Source organism: Eubalaena glacialis, chromosome 19 (assembly GCF_028564815.1).
Source record: "Eubalaena glacialis isolate mEubGla1 chromosome 19, mEubGla1.1.hap2.+ XY, whole genome shotgun sequence".
NCBI lineage: Eukaryota > Metazoa > Chordata > Mammalia > Artiodactyla > Balaenidae > Eubalaena > Eubalaena glacialis.
Genome location: NC_083734.1, coordinates 44,475,230 through 44,493,898, shown reverse-complemented (window position 1 = coordinate 44,493,898; position 18,669 = coordinate 44,475,230). Strand labels below are relative to the sequence as shown.

Here is an 18,669-nt window from a genome sequence, read left to right as displayed (position 1 = left end):
TCAAAAGTGAGCCCTTCTGAGGCCTAGAGGCAGAGGCAGCTGGTTGGAGGTGTAGGGGAAGAGAGTTCAGTGCAGAAACATGGTTCCTCAGAATTCAGCCTCATCCCCAGGGCCACCATGTTGCACAGCTGCAGGGGGCGCCATTCCATAGACCAGGGTATGAATGGCACCCTCTCTCTCGAGTTGTTCAGAGCCCTGCCTGTGTAGCCAAAGATGGTGCTCCTGTCCCCCACCTTCTTTCTTTGAATCAGCTTCAGATCCTGCTGGAAGGAGGTGTCCCAGACAGGCTTGAATCCAACTCCCACTCCCCACCCTCCCTCCTGCCACTCGATGGCTCCTATTCCCTGCCACCCACCTCCTCCTCAGCAAGCCGGTCTCAGTGGGCCACAGATTGGGCGCAGGGGCCCCTCCCCCCTCTCCGCTCAGTTTCTATGTCTCTGGGGGGCTTATTTATCATCCCCCCGCATCAGGCCGGCTGCAGTGTATGAGAAATCAATAGTGCAAATGGATTGAGGTTGTTCAGCCGGTCGGCTCCTCTTGGGCCCCATCAACTCTCCCAGGACTTGGGGAGTTACTCAGTCCACTTCTGGCTCAACATATGCAGAGATACACACATCTAGTGGTTGTAGCCTGGGCACCGAGCACGGGAATTATTCTTTCTGTCCATCGCTGTCTTCTCTCTCATTCTCTCTCTCTCCCTCTCTCTCATATACTGGGCTGGTCTTAGCATGACAAATACCCTTGAACATTTATTGTTTCCTAGCTTGGGTGGAGTCCACTGCCAGCCAGAGGTGGGAGGGGAGCAGGTGGGTGAGGCAGGCTGTGCCCAGGGAGGAGGACGAGCTGGGGAAGGGATTGGGTGGCAGCCCACCCCATCAGCCTCTGGTAACTCGATCCCTGCACCCCACCCTCCCGATTCCCCTCCTGCTGAACAACTTCAGCAGCTGCTGGCAGAAGCAGGGCTGGCAGAAGTGTGTATGAGTGCATGTGTGTATTTGGGGGGGGCGGGTGGTGGTGAGAGGGGCTGTGGCGGCAGGAGGTGTTGCCAAGACATGTTAAAGGAGACTCACAGCCTGGGTACAACTTGGGTGGCAGGCGGAGGCGGGGCTGGGAGAGTGGGTGGTGAGTGATGGGCAAGGGGCAGGCTTCAGGGGAGAGGCAGGGCAGCCCAGGGGGTCTCACAAAACTTGTCTGCACTGGAGCACGGCCTGGCGTGGTGGGGGTGAGCAGTGGGGAGGGGGCAGGGGCGGGTAAAGCCATGGCTTGCCCCAGGATGCCTGTAATGCACATAACCATGGAGGACACAGCCTGACCCTGTCCCCAATCCCTGGGCTGTGCCTTCTGGGTATCACAGTCTCGGTGACTAAGTCACTTCTGTCCTGGGGCTGGCAAGGTGCCAGGCTCAGCTCTTCTCGGTAGGTGAGTCACTGCCCTGGCATCTCCCCCGGATGCAGCTGAGTCACTGGCCATGCCTGCTGGGCAGGTGGGCATCGCGCTTGGGGGTGGGGTTGGGGGCTATGTGTGTAGCCCCCAGCATCTTCTCTGATCTCTCTCTGGCATGTCCTGGCCCCACCCACAACTCTGCAGAGCCAGGCAAGGCTGGTGTTTCTTCCATATGCTCTGCTGAGAGGGTAAAGGAAGAGGGAGCAGGGTACTGCGTGGAAATGTATTTCGTTCAGAGTAAATGGGAGGGCGTGTGAGGAGGGGATTGTGGGTTTGAATCTTAGGTCTGCCATTGACAAGCTGTATGACCTTGAGCAAGGCAGTTCCCTGGTGGAGCCTCAATTTCCTCATCTGTACAATGGAAGCAGGAGCCCTGCCCTAGATGACCCTCCAGGACTGTGAGAATCAGATGTGCGGAGCCATGAGGGGGCTTTGGGAATGAGCTGGGTGGCTGCGGAGGGGGACAGGAGTCTGTTGGGGTCGGTTCGGGTTCCAGCAGACACCTCCACCCCACCTGCATCCAGATGGTCAAAGTTTCCCATCCTCTGTTCCCATTACCAATGATGCTATTCTTCAGGAGTTCCCCACAGGCCATGAAAGGGAGGCCTTGTTTTGGGGGAAGTGTGGGCTCTCCCGGGGTGTTTCACAGCTGTTTTGTATCTCCTTTGTCTTTGTCTTTGTAGGGGGCTGTCACCGGCCCTGCACCTATCAGGGCTCTCTCAGATTTCCTCTAGTGGGAAGAGCGATCCCTGTCTTGGGAAACCAGCTGCTCAGGCGCCACCCCCAGCCCATCTCCTTCTGCCTGCAGCAGGGGAAGGGTAGGCCCCAAGAACGAGTGTCTTTTTTAAGGAGTGAGGAGCACCTGGGACTGTGGCTTTTCTCCCTCTGCCAGTCTCCTGCTGCCTCCTTCTCCCTCCTGCATGAGGGTCCCTGGAGGGTGGCGGTTGGGGACACTGGAGTGGGCCCAGCACAGCTGCAGTTCAGCTGGGCAGGGAGGGAGTGCCCTAAAGGCGTGCAGGCTGTGTGCTTGTATACTTGGGTGCCAATCTTCTGTGCGTGAGTGACTGCCCCCTGTGGGGAGCAGGTTTGTGGGTGCATGAATTTCTTCCCTCATCTGCCTGTGGGTCTACTGCTCTGTCCAGGAGTGTGCCGCACCCTCTGCTCCATGACCTTGTGCGTGCACAGATGTCTGTCTTGTATGTGCTTGTTCTGTGTGCATACATGTGCATACATATGTGCATACAGGTGTGCTCTGAATGTGCACGTGCGTGTGCATATATGCGTGTCCTGGGTGTGCATTTGCACACCTGCATCTCCGTGTACGCGAGTGTACCTGACCCTCTGTGCTGGCAGGTGTACATGAAGGCCACCCTTCGTGGGAGGCAGTATACCTGTGTTTGTGCACACTTGTATTTCTGTGTCTGTGATCCTTCCCCTCTAGCCTCCGCGGGAAGGAAGACTGGTAGAATGTAGGCCAGGAGGAGCCTGCGCGGGCTTGGGGGTTGGCTGGCACTAAGTCCCCTCCCAGACTGGTCCCTCATCTGGGCGGCGCCCCCTGCTGCTGGCTGGACTCAAGCTAGAACGCCTTTGTGGTGGGGGGGAGCTGGGGGGGAAGGGGTTAAGCGTCGGCGTCCACATCTGGGAGCCATTGGCGCATTCCTGCCCGCTGAGCGCATGTTTGCGGATGGATCTGGACGGGACAGGGTGGGAGGGGCTGGGCGGGCGGTTCGCACCGGCGGACGGAAATCCAGACGGGAGCGGGAGACGGCCAGGCCCAGCAGGCGGGAAGGGGCCTGGGGAAGCGTTGCCCGGACGCTCTTCCCCTGTGCCGCCGGACCTCAGGGCATAGCGTCCCGCCGACCCTGCTTGTCCTACCTCACCCAGGCTGGGGCCCCAAAGCTGGAGAGAGACAATCAGATACTTCGGTCCTAGACCCAGCTGTGCATCCGGTGCCAGGGTGATCGGGGACTAAACCCGTGTCCACTCCCAGCCTGCGGTTCCTCGTCTATAAAGCGGGGGCCGTCGGGCCGGTGGGTTTGAGAGCTCTGCCAGCCGGGTCAGGCTGAGTCTCCTCACTGGGGTGGAGGCCTGGGAGTGTGGCATTTCCCCTTCCAGTGGGAAGTCCTGTGGGGGCACTTGTGGCTACTTCTCTGACCGGGGACGGGGAGGGGGGTGTTCCCTATTGATTCCTCTTTCTCTCCCCCAGTGGACTGCTAGAGGTGGGGAGATGGTCCTCCCAAACGGAGCAGCAGGCTGGGAGGGGGCTTGTGGCTGTTTTGGGGATTGGGGTCTCTGCAGAGGGAGAGTGATTCAGATCCTGCCCCGCTGGAACAAGAATGCGAGCTTTCCTGGCTCCTCCAGCCTGGGCCAGGAGAAAGAAGCTTGGGTCTGAGAGTCCCGTAGCATGTAGGGGTGCTCCTGGGCGCCCCCTACTCGGCTCTTGGAAGATCACAAGAGCCGCTGTCCTTTTGGGGGGAGGGTTCTGGGGTTTGCTGAAGGGTTGGGTTGGGCCAGAGTTCCTCCGACCCACTTGAGCTGGAAACGTGTTTGGGGGAGACGAGGAGAGCAGGTGCACTTGAGGGCGGTCTACCTGCTTTTGCACTCCTTTTTGCCAGTGAGAAAATTAGGATTTAGAGAGAGGAAGCGACTTGCTCAAGGTCACACAGCTCTCATTTTCAAGGGGTTCCTGGAGGAGGATTATAATTATGGGAGTCAGGGGCTTGACAGATAGGGCCGGAGTCACTGTATTCGCTTCCATATTACGTCGCAGCCCCTCTAACCCCGGTTTAGGTGTGAGGGGTGTGTGCGTATGATCCTTGCCCCTGTGAGTGTGGGTGTGTCGTTGGAGGGAAGGGAGTGTGATACCGCACACTGCAGTCCTTTCTCTACCGAGCCCTCCTTCCATTCTTTGCGCAGAACTCCCCCTTCTCGCTCTGAATCTCTCCTTTTGGGGCAGAGGGAGGGATTCTCCCAGATTCCCACGGTCCAGCCTTCTGCTAGGCGCGGCTCCTTTAAGACTAGCCCTTTCCCGGGTCTGTTAAGGGAAAGGGGGGGCGTGATCCTGTGGGCCCGCCCCTGGTTGGTGATTGGTCGGAGGGCGGCCGGGGGCGGGCCCGAGGGTGAGGTCCTCCCCGCTGCTCGGTACCCTCCGCCCCCCGGTCTGGGGCTCCGGGTAAAGTTTCAGCCTCCGCACGTGACTCGCCATGGCCGCTGCTTTCGCCCCGCGCCCCTGAGCCGCGGCCCCCCAAACCGCTCCTCTCCCTGGACCCCGGCAACCCCTGACGCCGAGCGGCTCCAAGGCTCAGGGTCAGGGCAGACGCCGTGCTCGCGGGCGACCCGGACGGATTGCTTCCCTCCGCTGCGAGGTAACCTCTCCCCCGGGGATTTTGGAGAGCCTCCGGCTCCCGCAGGCATCGCGGCCCCTTGGCCTGCTACTGAGAGGACCCGTGGGCGGGGACCCGGTGCCGGGCGGGTTCCGACGGGAACCTGGGGTTTCCTGGGCTTCCCAACCCCGCGCCACCGTGCTCAGGGTGGGGGAGCCCCGTCTGTCCGTCTGTCTGCGCCCGTGTCTTCGCGCGAAGCCGTGAGGCGTCTGGGGCCGTCTGCCGCGCGTGTCTCCGGCGACCGAGCTGTGGCAGAACCGCCGCTGGGAACTCCTGCTCTCTCTCACTTTTCTCTTCACAAACAAGCAAAACAAAAAGACTTTCAAACCTGTTTGGGGAGAGATCGGATGCCCAACGGACTAGCCTCCTCCTTCTTTCCCTCCTGTTATCTGAGCCGCCCTGTGGTTTGGGGAGAATCAGCCCGGGGGCCCACCCCCACCAGAGGCAGCCGGTTGGGGGGCGGGGCCCATTCAGCTGGTGTCCCCCGTGGAGCGCGGGGAGCCGTCAGAATTGGGGACGGGAGCCAGTGCAGCCAGGGAGGGATGTCTCTGGGTCGGGTGGCACCATGGGGTTATGGAAGCTTTTGGGGGTGTAGGGAGGAAGGAATAGATTGGTCGTCTTTGCTCTGCTGAGGGTGTCTGGGACCTGGTGCCACCCAGAAGGCGGGGAAGCTGCTAGCCAGATGTGTATGTGGGAGGGGGCGCTGGAAAATCTGCTTGGCAATGCCCCTTCTCTCTGGGCATTGCCCTATTGTCAGGCTCCGTGAGAAGGAGGCCAGGCCTCCAGTGTGCTAGGCTGGGGATGGGGACTAACTCAGGTGGAAATCAGATAAGAAAAGCCCCCCAGTCTTGGAGACGCTTTTCCACTGTTCATCCTACCTTGGATAGGTTGCCCACGTGCTGGCATGGAGGGGTACCCTTGGCCCCCACTAGTGCCAGCTCCCTCTTCTGTAACCAGATTGCCTTCTACCTGCGAGATGAGTGCACGTGTGTGTGTGTGTGTGTGTGTGTGTGTGTGTTTTCAGAGGAACACTCTCCCACTCCCCCACCCCATGCTGCTTACCCCCAACCCTCACTTCCGCTCCTAACTGCCATTCCTCCTCCAGTTTCCTGGTTAGGAGATTCAGGGATGTCTCTTATCCCCTTCCCTGGCTGCAGTGGTCATAGGGCAGGGTTCTGGGGAAGTGGTTCAGTAAGGTTGCCAGGTCTTGCTAGGAAACGGGCTCAAGCCCCAAACTCTCTTCCAGGGCTTGTGCTTGATGGGGAGGCTGGGCTGGGGAAGCCCCAGGTTGCAGTGGGGGGTGGTTTGGAGCCTTGGGGCTTCCCCTGTGAGGGGTGGAGATGAGTCTGGGGAAGGGAATAAGAGAAAGAGTATTTGGACCTGGAGGAAGAAGAGGGCTAGTTGTGGAGTCAGGGAGTTTGTGGCTATGAAAGATGTTGGTGCAGTGGGAGGGGCTAGGACATCAGTTCTGCCTGGGAGTCTGGACCATGTCATTCCTGAGACAGAGCGGTCACTAGGGTCAGACTGGAGTTGACCCTTGGGAGCTGAGGATCTTGGATTTGGAGGGTGTGAATGAGTGTGCATGAGGCGGTCACCTCAGGACTTTCCCCGCCAGACTGATGAGGGCAGTGCAGATGCAGTGGCAGTTCTGAGAAGACCCTGGGCTTGGAACCGCTTAATCCTGGCCACCTCCTCTTATAGCCCCCAAATCCCCATCCTTCAGGTTGACCCTAAATGCCCCTGCTACCACTCTGGGAAATCTCTCTGGTCCCCCTCCTACTCCCAGCCATGTGGCAGCCTGGCAGGAAGCTAGCTGCGGGCAGCCCCATCCTGATCACCCCCATGCCGCCCTGCTGGGCATAGTCACCCACATGTACCATGACGTGGTTCCTGCCACCCTGTCTATTGTGGGGGGAAAGGGCATTGTCTGAGTGGCCCTTAAGGTCTGTTTTGGGGGTACTGACCCAGACCCCAGTTAATTAGCTCCCCTTCCCCTAAATCATGTGGTCTTGGAAGCTGGCTCTGCCCTCTGGGAACCCCTCCCCCCCCACCCCTGCGCCACTCCTTGCTAAGACTTGAGGGTCTTAGGTGGGTTGTCCTCAGAACTATGTGACAGGGTGGGGCCTGCCCCCAGATAAAACCTCAGTGCCCCATTCCCTGTCCTCTGGGTGGCACGGGCAGGGCAGGACCCAGACTAGGCTGTACGGGTGGGTGTGTTTGGGACTCTGTGGGGTCCATTTAGGAGCTCTGTCTGGGTTTGGGGGTGATGGGCATCTGGGGAGGGTAATCCTATCCCTGTGATGAGTAAATGGGGTAATCTCCACTCGCCCAGCACCCCACACCCTTTCTAGTGGTGGTGGTTTGGGGAGTGTGGGAAGCTGGCAGGGCTCCTGGCAAGATGGCCAGGGTTGTCTTGACTTACTGGGTTTTGGGAAAGGAGTGTGGCAACTGATACCCCAGTTCCCAGGGCTTTGGCTCCACGTCCTCTCTGACGCCTGCTGTCTTTCCTCCCTCTGTTCCCTTCTCCACCCTCTGGCTGCTGTACGGAGCCCACAGGGTTTGTGGGGGGATGTGGGGTGGGAGCGAAGGCCTGGCTCTCCGTGTGTGTCCAGGGAGTGTTCTGGGGATGGGCAGGATTGGCTGAGGGAGTCTGGGTGTCCCTGCAGAGTGGGTGGCACTCGGGGACCAGGCCCAGAGTGGGAGAATGTGTCAGTGTCGGTGTGTCTGTCCTGTCTGGCTTGGGCGTGGGCGTCTCTTGCTTCGTCTGGATCTTGCCTCCCGCTCCAGTCCCCGCCCCCCCCCCCCTCAGCTGGGACCGCCTGCTTGCTCTCTCTCTCTGCAACTGGAGCCTCCCTTGCCTGTTCCTGGAATTTGGAGAGGAGGAGGAGGAAGAGGCAGGCAGACAGACCTCCCACACTCTAGCCTGCCCGGCCTGGCATCGTGGGGAAATGAAATAGGTGCGGTGGAACTAAGGTTTCCCTGCCTTCCCCAGACCCTCCAATACACATCACAGAGTCCAGGGGGCCAGGTCTTACAGAAGGGGCCTGGGCTGCCCCCCCCGCGCCCCACCAGGCAGCAGTGCCTCCTTCTTTTACCCAGCATCCTGCTGGCCAGGGCCCCTGCCTGGACCTCAGGCACCACTGTCAGCCTGGGGAGCGGGTGGGGGATTAGACTGCTGCCAGCCTGGCCAGCACCTGTTGCCAACCCCCAGCCCTGTAACTGGAGCTGGCCAGGGAGGGGGGGCTGCAAAATGACAGGTGGAATTTCTGCAACTAGGCAACCCCCCGCCCACTGGATATGCCTTTCCCTTCCGGCCCCGGAACAAGGAAAGCCTACTCCCCCCCCAAGTGTCAACCTGATCTCGTGGGTGATGTCCCTATCCTGCCTGTGGGGGTTAGGGCCCGGGAGATGGGCAAGGGGATGAGTTTATTGCTATTTGCCCGATGACCGCCAGCCGCATCGCTGGCTGCAGGGCTGGGCTGCCCTTGTGTTTTCTGAGCTCTGCCGCTCTGGCTGGGCTGGGGGGTATGGGGGTGTGTGGATGGGGGTGGTTCTCTGTTAATGTTTTAATTGCATAAAAACTGGGAGCTCAGCTCCGGGCCAGTGGGGAGTCTGGGTCTGGCTAGCCGCCCGGTTTGGGCTAAATATAGTCCGGGACATCTGCAGAGAAGGGGAGGGGGGTGGCGGGAGGTTCCATTCCCCCCGCCTCCGGCCAAGGTGCCCTCGTCTGGGCGAGCACCTTGGAGCAGGGAGGGGGATTCCTCAGCGCGAAAGGCAGGGGAGAGGCGGTGGGGGCTGGGCACGGTTGGGGCCTCGCCTGCCTGGAGGCCAGGAGACGCCTGAACTGAACTCGGAGGCTCAGGAACCGGGCTGGAGTGGGGCGCGCCGGGGCGGATCCAATGGCCCTGCTCCCTTCCCCCCAGAGCTGCCTGAGGTCAGGCAGTCTCTGTGTGTCACTGCGCCCGGTGGTGTGTCACCGTGACCCACTCACTCTATGTGTGCCTGTGTGTACACACCTACCTTGGAGTAGCTCCCTCCCGGCTCCTCCCCTGGAGAGCCTCTGTCCCCTGGGTCCTACCGCAGGTCCCCAGCCCTCCTTCCTTGTGTCCCTCGCCCCACAGTGAAACCTTCAGGCCAGGAATCGAGACTTGAGAAGGGGAAGCTGCGGTGGGGAGTTCTCTGATCTCCAGTCACGGCAGGAAGTGGAAGGGAGGGGGACCCAGCGGGGAGAACCTTGAGTGGCAGGCGGGAAGGGAGGGCCCGTCAGCCCTGCGACCAACCGCGCTCACTGCAGTGGGGTCGGGGGTGTGTGTGTGGCCACCTTCCCAGCTGACCCCTTCCCTCCAGTTCCAAGTGGGGGAAACTTAGGGGACAGCTGATTCCCCAGGGGCTGCTAACAATCTTCCTCGCCCCCCCCACTGAAAAAAACTGTCTTCCTGTCACGTGGCTGTCACTTCCTGTCCCTCTGTGGTTCCCGGGATGTTTGTTGTTGGTTGCCATGGAGATGGCCGCCTTGGGCACTACCCTGGTTCTTGTGGGGAGGGAGCTGCCCCTCCCCCTAGGCCCACAGTTTGAGGGGGGGATTGGGGGGGCCTGCCCAGGGGGCTGTTTCAAGCTGAGTGTGTGTGGTCTCCGATGCCCCAGATCCCCCAGGGCCCCCCAGACTTCTGTCTGTGGGAAGGAGTCACAGCCACCTACTTAGACTGAGCGTAGGGGAGACTGTGACCACGTCTGGCTGTGCTTGGCTGTGGCTGACTGTGAATCTGACCGATTGTGCAGACCCTGTCCCCTCCAGCCTGGGTCCCGCTGTCCCAGAAAGATGCCCGTTCTTGGAACCTCCGCTCCCTGTCCCCTTTCCCTTTGGAGCCTTCTCCCGTCCTGTGTTCTCATGGAAACATACCTTCCCCAAGGAGTTTCTGTGGTTTCTTGGGGTCCAGGCTGGAGTAGGGAGGGGCTCTGGGCAGGATCCCCAGTTGTGTGTGTTTTGGGGCTGGGGAGGTGGTGGTCCGCAGGGCCTCCTCTCCCCTCCACACACAGCCTGCACCCGCTTCGCCCTGATCCCGCAGGCCCTGTGCTTTAAGGGGCTGGTCCTGGGACTTTGTGACCATCCGCCCCACCCCCTGGTGGGCTTCCCTGTTCAGCTGGGGGTGGAGAGGGGAAGAGATTACCCCTAGTTCTAGCCCCACCTGAGTAGGTGGGTGTGGAGCGTGGGGAGTAGGAAGTTCCTGGGGGTCGCTGGGTGTGGGGTGTGGGGCGGGGCACGTTCTGACTCAGGCCCGGTCTGGGGTCAGAGCCAAAAGGATATCCTGAGGCGGGAGGGGGGCGGGGGCGGGGGCGGGCGTTCCCGGCTTCCCTGCAGCCCGGGGTCCCTAGGGAAGGACGCCGGGAGGGGGCTGGTAGCACTGGGTCGTGCCGACAGTCTGTCCGCCCGGGGCAGAGCTGCCGGGTTGGGGGAGGCGGGTTGCAGCCGCGCACCCGCGCACATACCTGCTGCTCTGTGCGCTCGGCAGCCCCCGCCCCTTGTGAGAGTTATGCTTCCTGCACTGCGGAGAGGGGAGACAGTGGTGAGGGGGCAGCTGCCAAGGTGGGGGTGGGGAAAGCCCCGTGCCAGGCTGGCTGTGAGGACGGTGGTTTCCAGGCTGGGGGGGTGTCCCCTTTTGTCTGTGCCCCTTCGGTCCCCGACCCGGACAGAGCTGCCTTTGTGTGGTCCACACACTCCTGTGGTCTGGCTGTGGCCTCGGCAGCCTCATCTCTTCCTCTTCCTGTTTTCTTCCTTCCCCGTGGGCCCTTCCCTCTCCTTGAGGCCTGGGCTGCCCTCTGCCCTTTCACCTGCTCTCTGCTCCAAGAGAAGACTGGATGGGAGGCTTCAGCTCTGGTTCTGGGTGGGCCCCTCAGCCGCCCTGGGCTTCGGAGGCCCTGGGCACATCTCCCAGGGGGCTCTGAGGTGCAGTCCCTGGGGTGCGGAGTCGGGACACTGCCCTGACCAGCAGACATCCCCCCCACCCACCCCAGTTCCTCCTCCCAGCACCTGGCCTGTCCTGGGCTTGGGTTGTCCAGTTGCCCTTTCTGCCTGGTATTCAGTCACTGCGGGGATGATGGCCCGTGGAGGTCAGGCAGCCCTGTGTAGCTGGGGCAGAAGCTTGGGCGGGTACAAGTTGGGGAGACATCAGATCCACTTTTCTGGGACTAGGTGCTGTGTCTTGAGGCAGTGGGCAGTGGGCAGTGGCAGCATCCAGAGGCCAGACGCTGGACTTCAGCACTCCCCTGACTCTCTCGGTAGATGTGCTCCGGCCCTGCACGTGCTCGGGGCAGGTTTTCCAACAAGTCCCAGCTCCAGCGAGGCAGGCCTGGGCTTCTGAGGACTGGTGGGGAAGAGGTGCCCTCCACCTGTCCCAGCCTCACCCCGCTGATCCTTCTCAGGCCCTCCTGGGGTGGTCTCTTTCAAAATGAGGCTGGCCTTGCTGGCTTCCTGCAGCCCAGAGCCTGGAGAGCAAAAGGTAAACAGAGGACCAGAGTGGCCGGGAGGAGAGAGGGGCCTCTGGAAAAAGGGGGAAAAGGGAGTAATGTTCATCATTCTGCTGATCTGAGGAGTATGGGGGAGGGGAGAGGTCTTGGCTTTGTGTGTGTGTGAGTGTGTGTGCGTTTTCCTGGAAAGTTTATAAATAGTTCCAGCCCACTGTTCTGGTTTGAAATCTGCCCTGTCCCGCCCTGCCCTGCTCTGCCAGCTCCTGACAGGGGAGGGGGTCCAGAGGGGCTGGGTCTTTGCTTCCGTCAGGGCTGGAGTCCGTGTCCCCCACCCCCAAGTTGAGCTTGAGCTTTGGGTGTCATTTGCATATGATTCACTGACTGTCTAGAATGCTTAGGAAAGCCCCTGTCCCCCCTTCTTTTACGCTCCCCAATCCTTATCCCCTCCTCTCAGCCCGTCCAGGACTGCCTGGCTTCTATTCCTTGGGAGCCATGGTAGTGGGGTAGCCTGGGAAGCAGAGAGGAGGGAGTGGATGAAGAAGGGGGGCAGGGCCAGCTGGGTTTGGGGACCCCTGGCTCCTCTCCCCTGAGGGCAGGGGGGGAAATTGTCTATTCCTTTTCCCCTCCTCCCCTCCCCACGTCCAAAGGTTTCCCTTTTTTGGTTTGTGAAACGAAAGAAGGGAATTTGGGAAAGGGTTGTGGTCAGGCCTCCACCCACACCCCGAATATTCCTCTCCCCACATTCCTGTCCTCAGTCTGGGGGGAAGCAGACCCTGGAAAATGGGTAATTCTCCCACCCAGCCCTGTCAGCAGCTGCTAGCCCTGGCTGGGGAAGGGACAGCAGACATACTGCCCAGGGAGCCCCCGAGGTGGTGCTGTCAGGCGCGGGGAAGGGAGGGGACCCGTTGCCCAGCACCTCCTGTGTGCCGGGTGGGCGCTGTGCTAGGTGCTTTCCAGGACTTTTATCTCTTAAATCACACAGCCCGTTGTTGAGGTAGGCAGTTCACAGACGAGTAAACAGATGCTTAGAGAGGTTAAGTGACTTGCCTAAGGTCACCCAGAGTGGCAGAGCTGAGATTTGACCCTTCAGACTTCTGGTTCTTTCTACTGTCTTCACAGCTCGACAAACATTTGCCTTTTTCTCCAGATGTGTGACTCTGGGGACATAAAGAACGGGTAGCTGGGGACACCTGACACTGGGGGAGGGATCCTGGCGCCTTTTGAGGGTGAGGGAGGCCCCAGCGGGCAGGGGTGCCTGGCTGGTGGCAGGTGCTCCGGCCCTCCCCCCCACCCCCCCTTTCTGCTGTGCTGAGGCTGGGCTCCGGGTATGGGAGGTGTGGGCCTGTGGTTTTTCTCTCCCTCAAGGGAGGGTGCCCATGGGCAGTGGAGGTGGCGGGCATAGGGTGGAGGTTGGATGTGGGTAGTTTGTTTTCCCTTTCTTTGGTGCTGGTTTCGATTCTCTGACAGTGTCTTCTCCACCCCTGGGTGCAGGGGGCCAGGGCCCAGGCATCTCCCCAAGGGTCGTGGTTCCAGAGGGACCTTCTGAGGCCGGGCCTGGGCTCTTTGGCCCCGCCCCCATCATCCCTGCCCTTGCCCATCCCTGTTCCCTGGCCAGCCTGGCCCTTGGCCCATTTCTGTAAACTTTGCCCCCTCCCTTGGCTCAAGGCCTTCCCCAGGGAGCTAACTGCATTGAAGTTTGCAGGCTGAGCTCCTTTAGTGAGGCTCCGATGGGGGTGGGGAACGCCTTCCAGCCTCTCCCTGGGGTGTGTATCTGTGGTTGAGGTTTGAAGTATGGTCCAGTTTCAAACTCCTCAGGGGCAGAATTGAGGCATTAAGGCGGCTGTCGTTAATCTCTCCTCTGGGGTCAAGGGTTGGCTCCAGAGGGTCCAGACCGAATCTGCTGCCTCACCCCGCCCCCCAAAAGCTGGGTCAGGAGGCCTGGAGTCTGGAGTGAATGGCTTCCTGGGCCTCAGCCTCCTGGGCCTCACCTCAGAGAGGCCGGCCCCCATTTGGACCTGAATCCACCGGCGTGCTTCTCTGTGTCTGTGGACCCTGCTGTGTACTGGGGGGCCGGGCCGCAGGGAGGCAGGTGCATAGGTTCGCCTGGCTGGGTGAGGGCCAGGGTAAGTGCAGTTTGGGAAACTCTGAGGCTGTGGTTGTGCGTCTGTGGGGAGCTGTGTCCCGGGCCGGGCACGCAGGCCTGGAGCCGGCTTCGCTGTGTGTGGAGCCCAGGTGTGGAGGGATCGCATCTCCGGGTTCCCTCTCCTCACGTGTCACGTGTGTGCCCGCATGCACCCGGGCTGGGCGTGCAAGCACGCGTGCTCTTGGCCACCGGACGCTTTCCCTGGAGCTGCGCGTGTGAGTTTCTGGAAGTGGGTGTGCGTGTATGTGAGGGTCTGACTGTCAACGCTGGTGAGGCTCAGCCAACCCCTCCCTCCCTTGCTGGCTCGAGTTCCCCTTGTGTGGCGCCCCTCAGGGTTGTGGGGGGCCAGGGCGGCAGCTGGCCGACGGGTGGGGTCCCTGCTTCTCTGACGTCAGCCTCGCAGCCCGGGAGGGAATTGGCAGGGGCCTGGGGAAGGAAGGGGGCACCTCATTCAGGAGTAAGGAGAGAGGCCCTGTGGTCGTCATAATTAGTAACAGTCAAAATCATGCTCGTTAACAATAGGGGAGCTGCCCCTTTCCTTGCAAGTACCTGTCCCCCTCCCCCTCCCTCAGCCCCGCACAGTCACAGGCTGGCTGGCCGGCCCGGCTGGGCCCAGAAGTCCTGGCCTCGTCCATAGTGGCCTTGGCAGAACTCCCCCATCCCAGGCATGGTCCTCAGCCAAATGCTGGCCATGTGTGTGTCCCCTGGACTCCAGGTCTGAGCCTGGAGCCTGGAGCTTGGAGCCTGGCACGGCCTGAGCTTGGGGAGGAAGGGCTTGGAAAGGGAGGTAGTCCTTATTTGGGATCTCTGTGGCCCTGTTTTCTTTTCTTTTCTTTCTCCTTCCTCCCCGCCTTTCTTTCTTCTTAACAGCTTTATGGAGATATAATTCATATACCATAAAATTCACCCATTAGAGTGTACAATTCACTGGTTTTAATATATTCACAGTTGTGCAACTGTCACCACAATCACTTTTAGAAAATTTTCATCACTCCAGAAAGAGCCCCCATACCATTCAGCAGTCACTTCCCATTTCCCTCGAACCCATGCCCCAGCCCCTGGTAACCACAATCTACTTTCTGCCTTTATAGATTTGCCTATTTTGGACATTTCATATAAATGGAATCATACAATAGGTGGTCTTTTACAACTAGCATAATGTTTTCAGGGTTTATCCATGTTGTCGTGTATATCGGTACTTTGTTCCTTTTTATGGCAGAATAACATTCCATTGTATGGATGTGCAACTTTTTATTTATCCATTCATCAGTTGATGGACATTTGGATCGGTTCTACTTTTTGGCTATTAGGGGTGCTGGTATGAACATCCACACCCACGTACAAGTTTTTGTGTGGACTTACGTTTTAACTTCTCTTGGGTAGGTACCTAGAAGTGGAATTGCTGGGTTGTATAACTCTTGTGTTTAACCTCTGAAGGAACTGCCGCACTGTTTTCCAAAGCAGCTGCACCATTTTACATTCCCACCAGCAATGTCTGAGGGTTTTGATTTCTCCGCATCCTCACGTACTTGTTGTTATCAGTGTTTTTGATTATAGCCATCTTAGTGGATGCAAAGTGGTATCTCATTGTGGTTTTGCTTGGCCATGTTTCTGTCTCTTTTCTTTTGTCTCTCATATATGTCATATGTGTGTGTATACACACACACTCATATATAAATACATGCATATTTATTGATACTCTTTATATATATCCTCCTGGACCTCTTGTGGATGCTTCTCTTTCTCCGTCTCATTCTCTGCTCTTGTTGCTGCCTGTCTGTCTCACTGTGTCGTGGAATTTCTGGGTTCATCTCTGTCTCTTGCTACCCGTGGTGTTATCTCTGTGTGTCCTCGGGTCCCAGCTGTTCAAACAGGGTATGGATTTGTGGATGCACTGGTGGAGGGGCATCTGGCCTTTCATCTTCTGCCCACCTCCCACCCTCTCCAGGGAGGTTGCTTCTGCAGAGTATGTGGGTGAACTCTGAGATCAGTCTCCCTTGCCCCTCCATTGCCTGGGAGTAGGGGGCCTCCACCCTGGGCAGTCCCTGCCCATAATGCTGTTAGGCAATGGAGGTGATACCCAGGAGTCCTCGGTTCCCATTTCCCTATTTGTATGTATGTAAACGGGCCTCCTCTCCGGCCCGTGGGACAGACCCATCTGGGGTGCTCGGGCTTGGATTTGGGGGGGAAGTGGTGTAAGCAGGGGCCCCCTGGCTTAGGAGTCATTTTTCTGAGAAGTGCCACCGCTTTAGGGAAGCGGCTTTTCCTCGCCCTCCCTCCTCCCCTTAAGCACACGTTCTCTGCATCTTGACCTCAGGTAACCTGCTTTGGGGGAAGGAGGGCCAGCTGCCTTCCTCTGCTGCAGGAATCTTCCGGGGTGGCATGGCACCGGGGACCCTTTCCTCTCAGGATTGTGGGTGAGAGGCCCTCCTCGGCTCTGGGCTCTGTCCCCGTCTCCCCAGCCTGGCTCTGCTGTCCTGCCACCCCCAGCAGTGTCTGGGCCCTACTCCCAGGCCGTCTCTGCCAGCCAGGCATGGTGCCAGCTGTCTGCTCAGCCGGGTGCCACGGGAAAATCTCCGGCCGCCCAGGTTGGGGAGCTCCGCGGGGGATGCCCGTGCGCCTGCTCCTCGGTGCCCACTCACCTGTCTTTTTTCTCTCTGCAGCATCACAGGACATGGCCTCCCCAGCCACCTAGCCGGGGCCCACCTAGGAGAGGGATCCTTTCAGCGTCCTGAAGGCCAGCTCTGGACCTTCCTGGGAAAGTGCCAGCTCACAGAACTGCTTGACCAAAGGACCGGCTCTTGGGACGTCCCCCAGCCCACCTGGCCCCCAACTGGAGTCGGGGCTCCAGGAGGCCGAGATCAGCCTGCTAGCCTTGGACCGCAGCTCCAGGACAGAAGGGGGGGGGGTGGGCTGACCACCCAAACCCCCTCTGGGCCCAGGCCCCATGACCCGAGGAGAGGTGGCCTGAAGCCTGCCAGAGCCTTCCGCCAGACTGTCTGCCTGCTCTTCTGACTGTGGCTGCTTGGCATGGCCAGTAACAGCAGCTCCTGCCCGACACCTGGGGGCGGGCCCCTCAATGGATACCCGGTGCCCCCCTACGCCTTCTTCTTCCCCCCCATGCTGGGGGGACTCTCCCCACCAGGCGCTCTGACCACTCTCCAGCACCAGCTTCCAGTTAGCGGCTATAGCACGCCATCCCCAGCCAGTAAGTGGAGTGGTGGGCATGGTGGGAGGGGCGGTGGAGGGCGGCAGGCCGAGGCTGGGCCTCTTCGGCAGTGGTGAGGGCTCCTCCAGACAAGGGGGATCGTCGTTTGGGGGGCTTGTAGGCGGATGGCTGGGATTGTGTTTGGTGTTGGGGGGGACAGAGGGAGAGCTGAACAGTGCTGTCCTCCGGCGCCTCTCACGCCCCCCCACCCCCCCAGTACTCTGCCGTGGAGGGCCTTATAAATAGCTCCAAGGACTGGACACGGAGGCTGGAGGCGGGTAAACAAACCTCTCGACATTTGGTGGAAATGGTAGCTCTACTGAGAGCAGCGCCCCACCTCCGCCCCGCCCCATCCAGTGCCTCTGGGGGAAGGGGCTTGAAGGCGTAGAATCCCCTCCCCTCGCCTTGGCCAGGCTAGGTGGTGCTTCCCTTTGTGGGGAGGGTGAGAGGGAGGGGCCCACAGGCAGCCTGGCGGGTCGGGGCAGTGTCCCAGGAGGGGGCGCTCAGCCTGGACTCCGGCTGTGGACGCAAGCCTGCTCTTGGCAGGGCCTGTGTTTTCTCTCCGCCTCCGCCTTCTGCCACAGGGGTCGCCTGTTGGCTGGGTGGGGGTCTCGGTAACCTTCCCTGGCTGGCCGAGCCAGGTAGTGGGAGGTGGCGGCAGCTATGGCCAGCTGGCAGAGTCCAGGCCTCGGGCCTGCCAGGCCGCTTACAGTAACTCTGGCCCCCAGGGCCCAGCTGGGCGCCGGGCCAGGGCTTGGCGGGGGGAGGGAGCCGGGGCCTGGCCTGGGGCAGGAGGGGGTGGAAGCAGCAGAAGGGGGCCGTGGACGGCGGGCTGGCTGGTCAGCTGCTGACCTGGGAAACGTGTCCCACCTCTCCTGGCGGGCAGGTACTGAACACCCTGCCCCAGGCACCCACCGCCTCTCCCGTGGCCACTGGCAAGCTGCCTGGCGCCGCTGCCCTGTGCGCCCGGCTGGGCTGGGTCAGTGCCCCCTTCCCAGCGTGGGGGCAGCGCCCTCTCCCCGGAGCCAGGGAGTCTCTTTGTCCCTGGGGCAGGCCCTGGCTGGGCGCCTCACTGCCCGCACTGGCCGGCTGCCCACTGCCACCGCTGCTTCCTGGCTCACCTCCTGTGGCTGCACGGTGGCCCCCTCCCTCCCAGGCCCCACCAGCCACTGGGAGCAGGGGCTCTAAGTCTGTGCTCCTTTAGGTCCCTACCCTTTGTGCCCTGGGGCAGGGGGCAGGCGGATGCTGCCTACTCAAACCTCCACCTTCTGTTTCCTCCCTTGGGGGTGTGCAGCCGGCAGCACTTTGACCTGGGAGTCGGAGTCGGGAGCCCGATTCTGGCCTGGTCTTCAGTCGATGCTAGGTGATGGGGGAGGCCAGTGTCTGGGTTCTGGGTTGTGGGGGAAGGGGCGGGTGTGTCTGTGTGGGGTAGTGCCTGTGTCCATGGGGACTGGGATTCATATCCCAGCTCCAGTGACTGGAGTGTCTGCTTCCTGCTAGGGTGGGGTTTTCAGGGAGGGAGACATCGAGGGTGCTCAGCCTGGTGCCGGTGGACAGCTTGCTCTTCCCCAGGTGATGGGAACAGAGCCCCAGACACTCTGTCCACCTGGGGCCTGGCTCACGGAGGGTTGGATGGGGCTGGGCCTGACCCCTGACCTTGCCCTGTCTTGTGCCGGACAAGCAAATGTTTTGCCCTTCTTTGAATGTTGCAAGCTTCTTCCTCTTTCTTAGAGGTGGGTGGGGAGGGTTTCCGGGTACCCCACTTCCCACCCTGGTAACCTTCTTCCCCCAGGGTGGGGTGCCCACATTTCGGGTTAGGCAATGCCCCTTCCTGCCCCCTCCCTTTGTGAGCCTGTGGGTTGCCCTGTCCCTTCCTAGTAAACAACAACAACTTCTCTTCCTACCCAGGCCCCCAGCCTCTGAGCTTCTCCCTGACCTTCCCCTTCTCTGGGACCAGAGGTGTGGCCAGGAACCTGAGGGAGCCCGGCATCTCCCTCCTTCTTGGGCAGGGCTGAGGGGCCTGGAGA

General features: G+C 60.5%; 1 protein-coding gene across 2 annotated transcripts in view; it reads left to right on the top strand.

Annotated features, from left to right (window-relative positions):
- RARA (retinoic acid receptor alpha) overlaps nt 1–18,669 on the top strand; it is a 42,835-nt gene that overhangs the window by 4,257 nt on the left and 19,909 nt on the right. Inside the window, exons 1-2 of one of the 2 annotated variants that reach the window (XM_061176760.1) lie at nt 4,485–4,808; nt 16,098–16,642. In XM_061176760.1, coding sequence (XP_061032743.1) covers nt 16,465–16,642 — 178 coding nt within the window. In that variant the 5' untranslated portion in view covers nt 4,485–4,808; nt 16,098–16,464. Of the gene's footprint in view, nt 1–4,484; nt 4,809–16,097; nt 16,643–18,669 lie in introns of those variants that run through there. The other variant, XM_061176761.1, reaches the window with a different exon arrangement.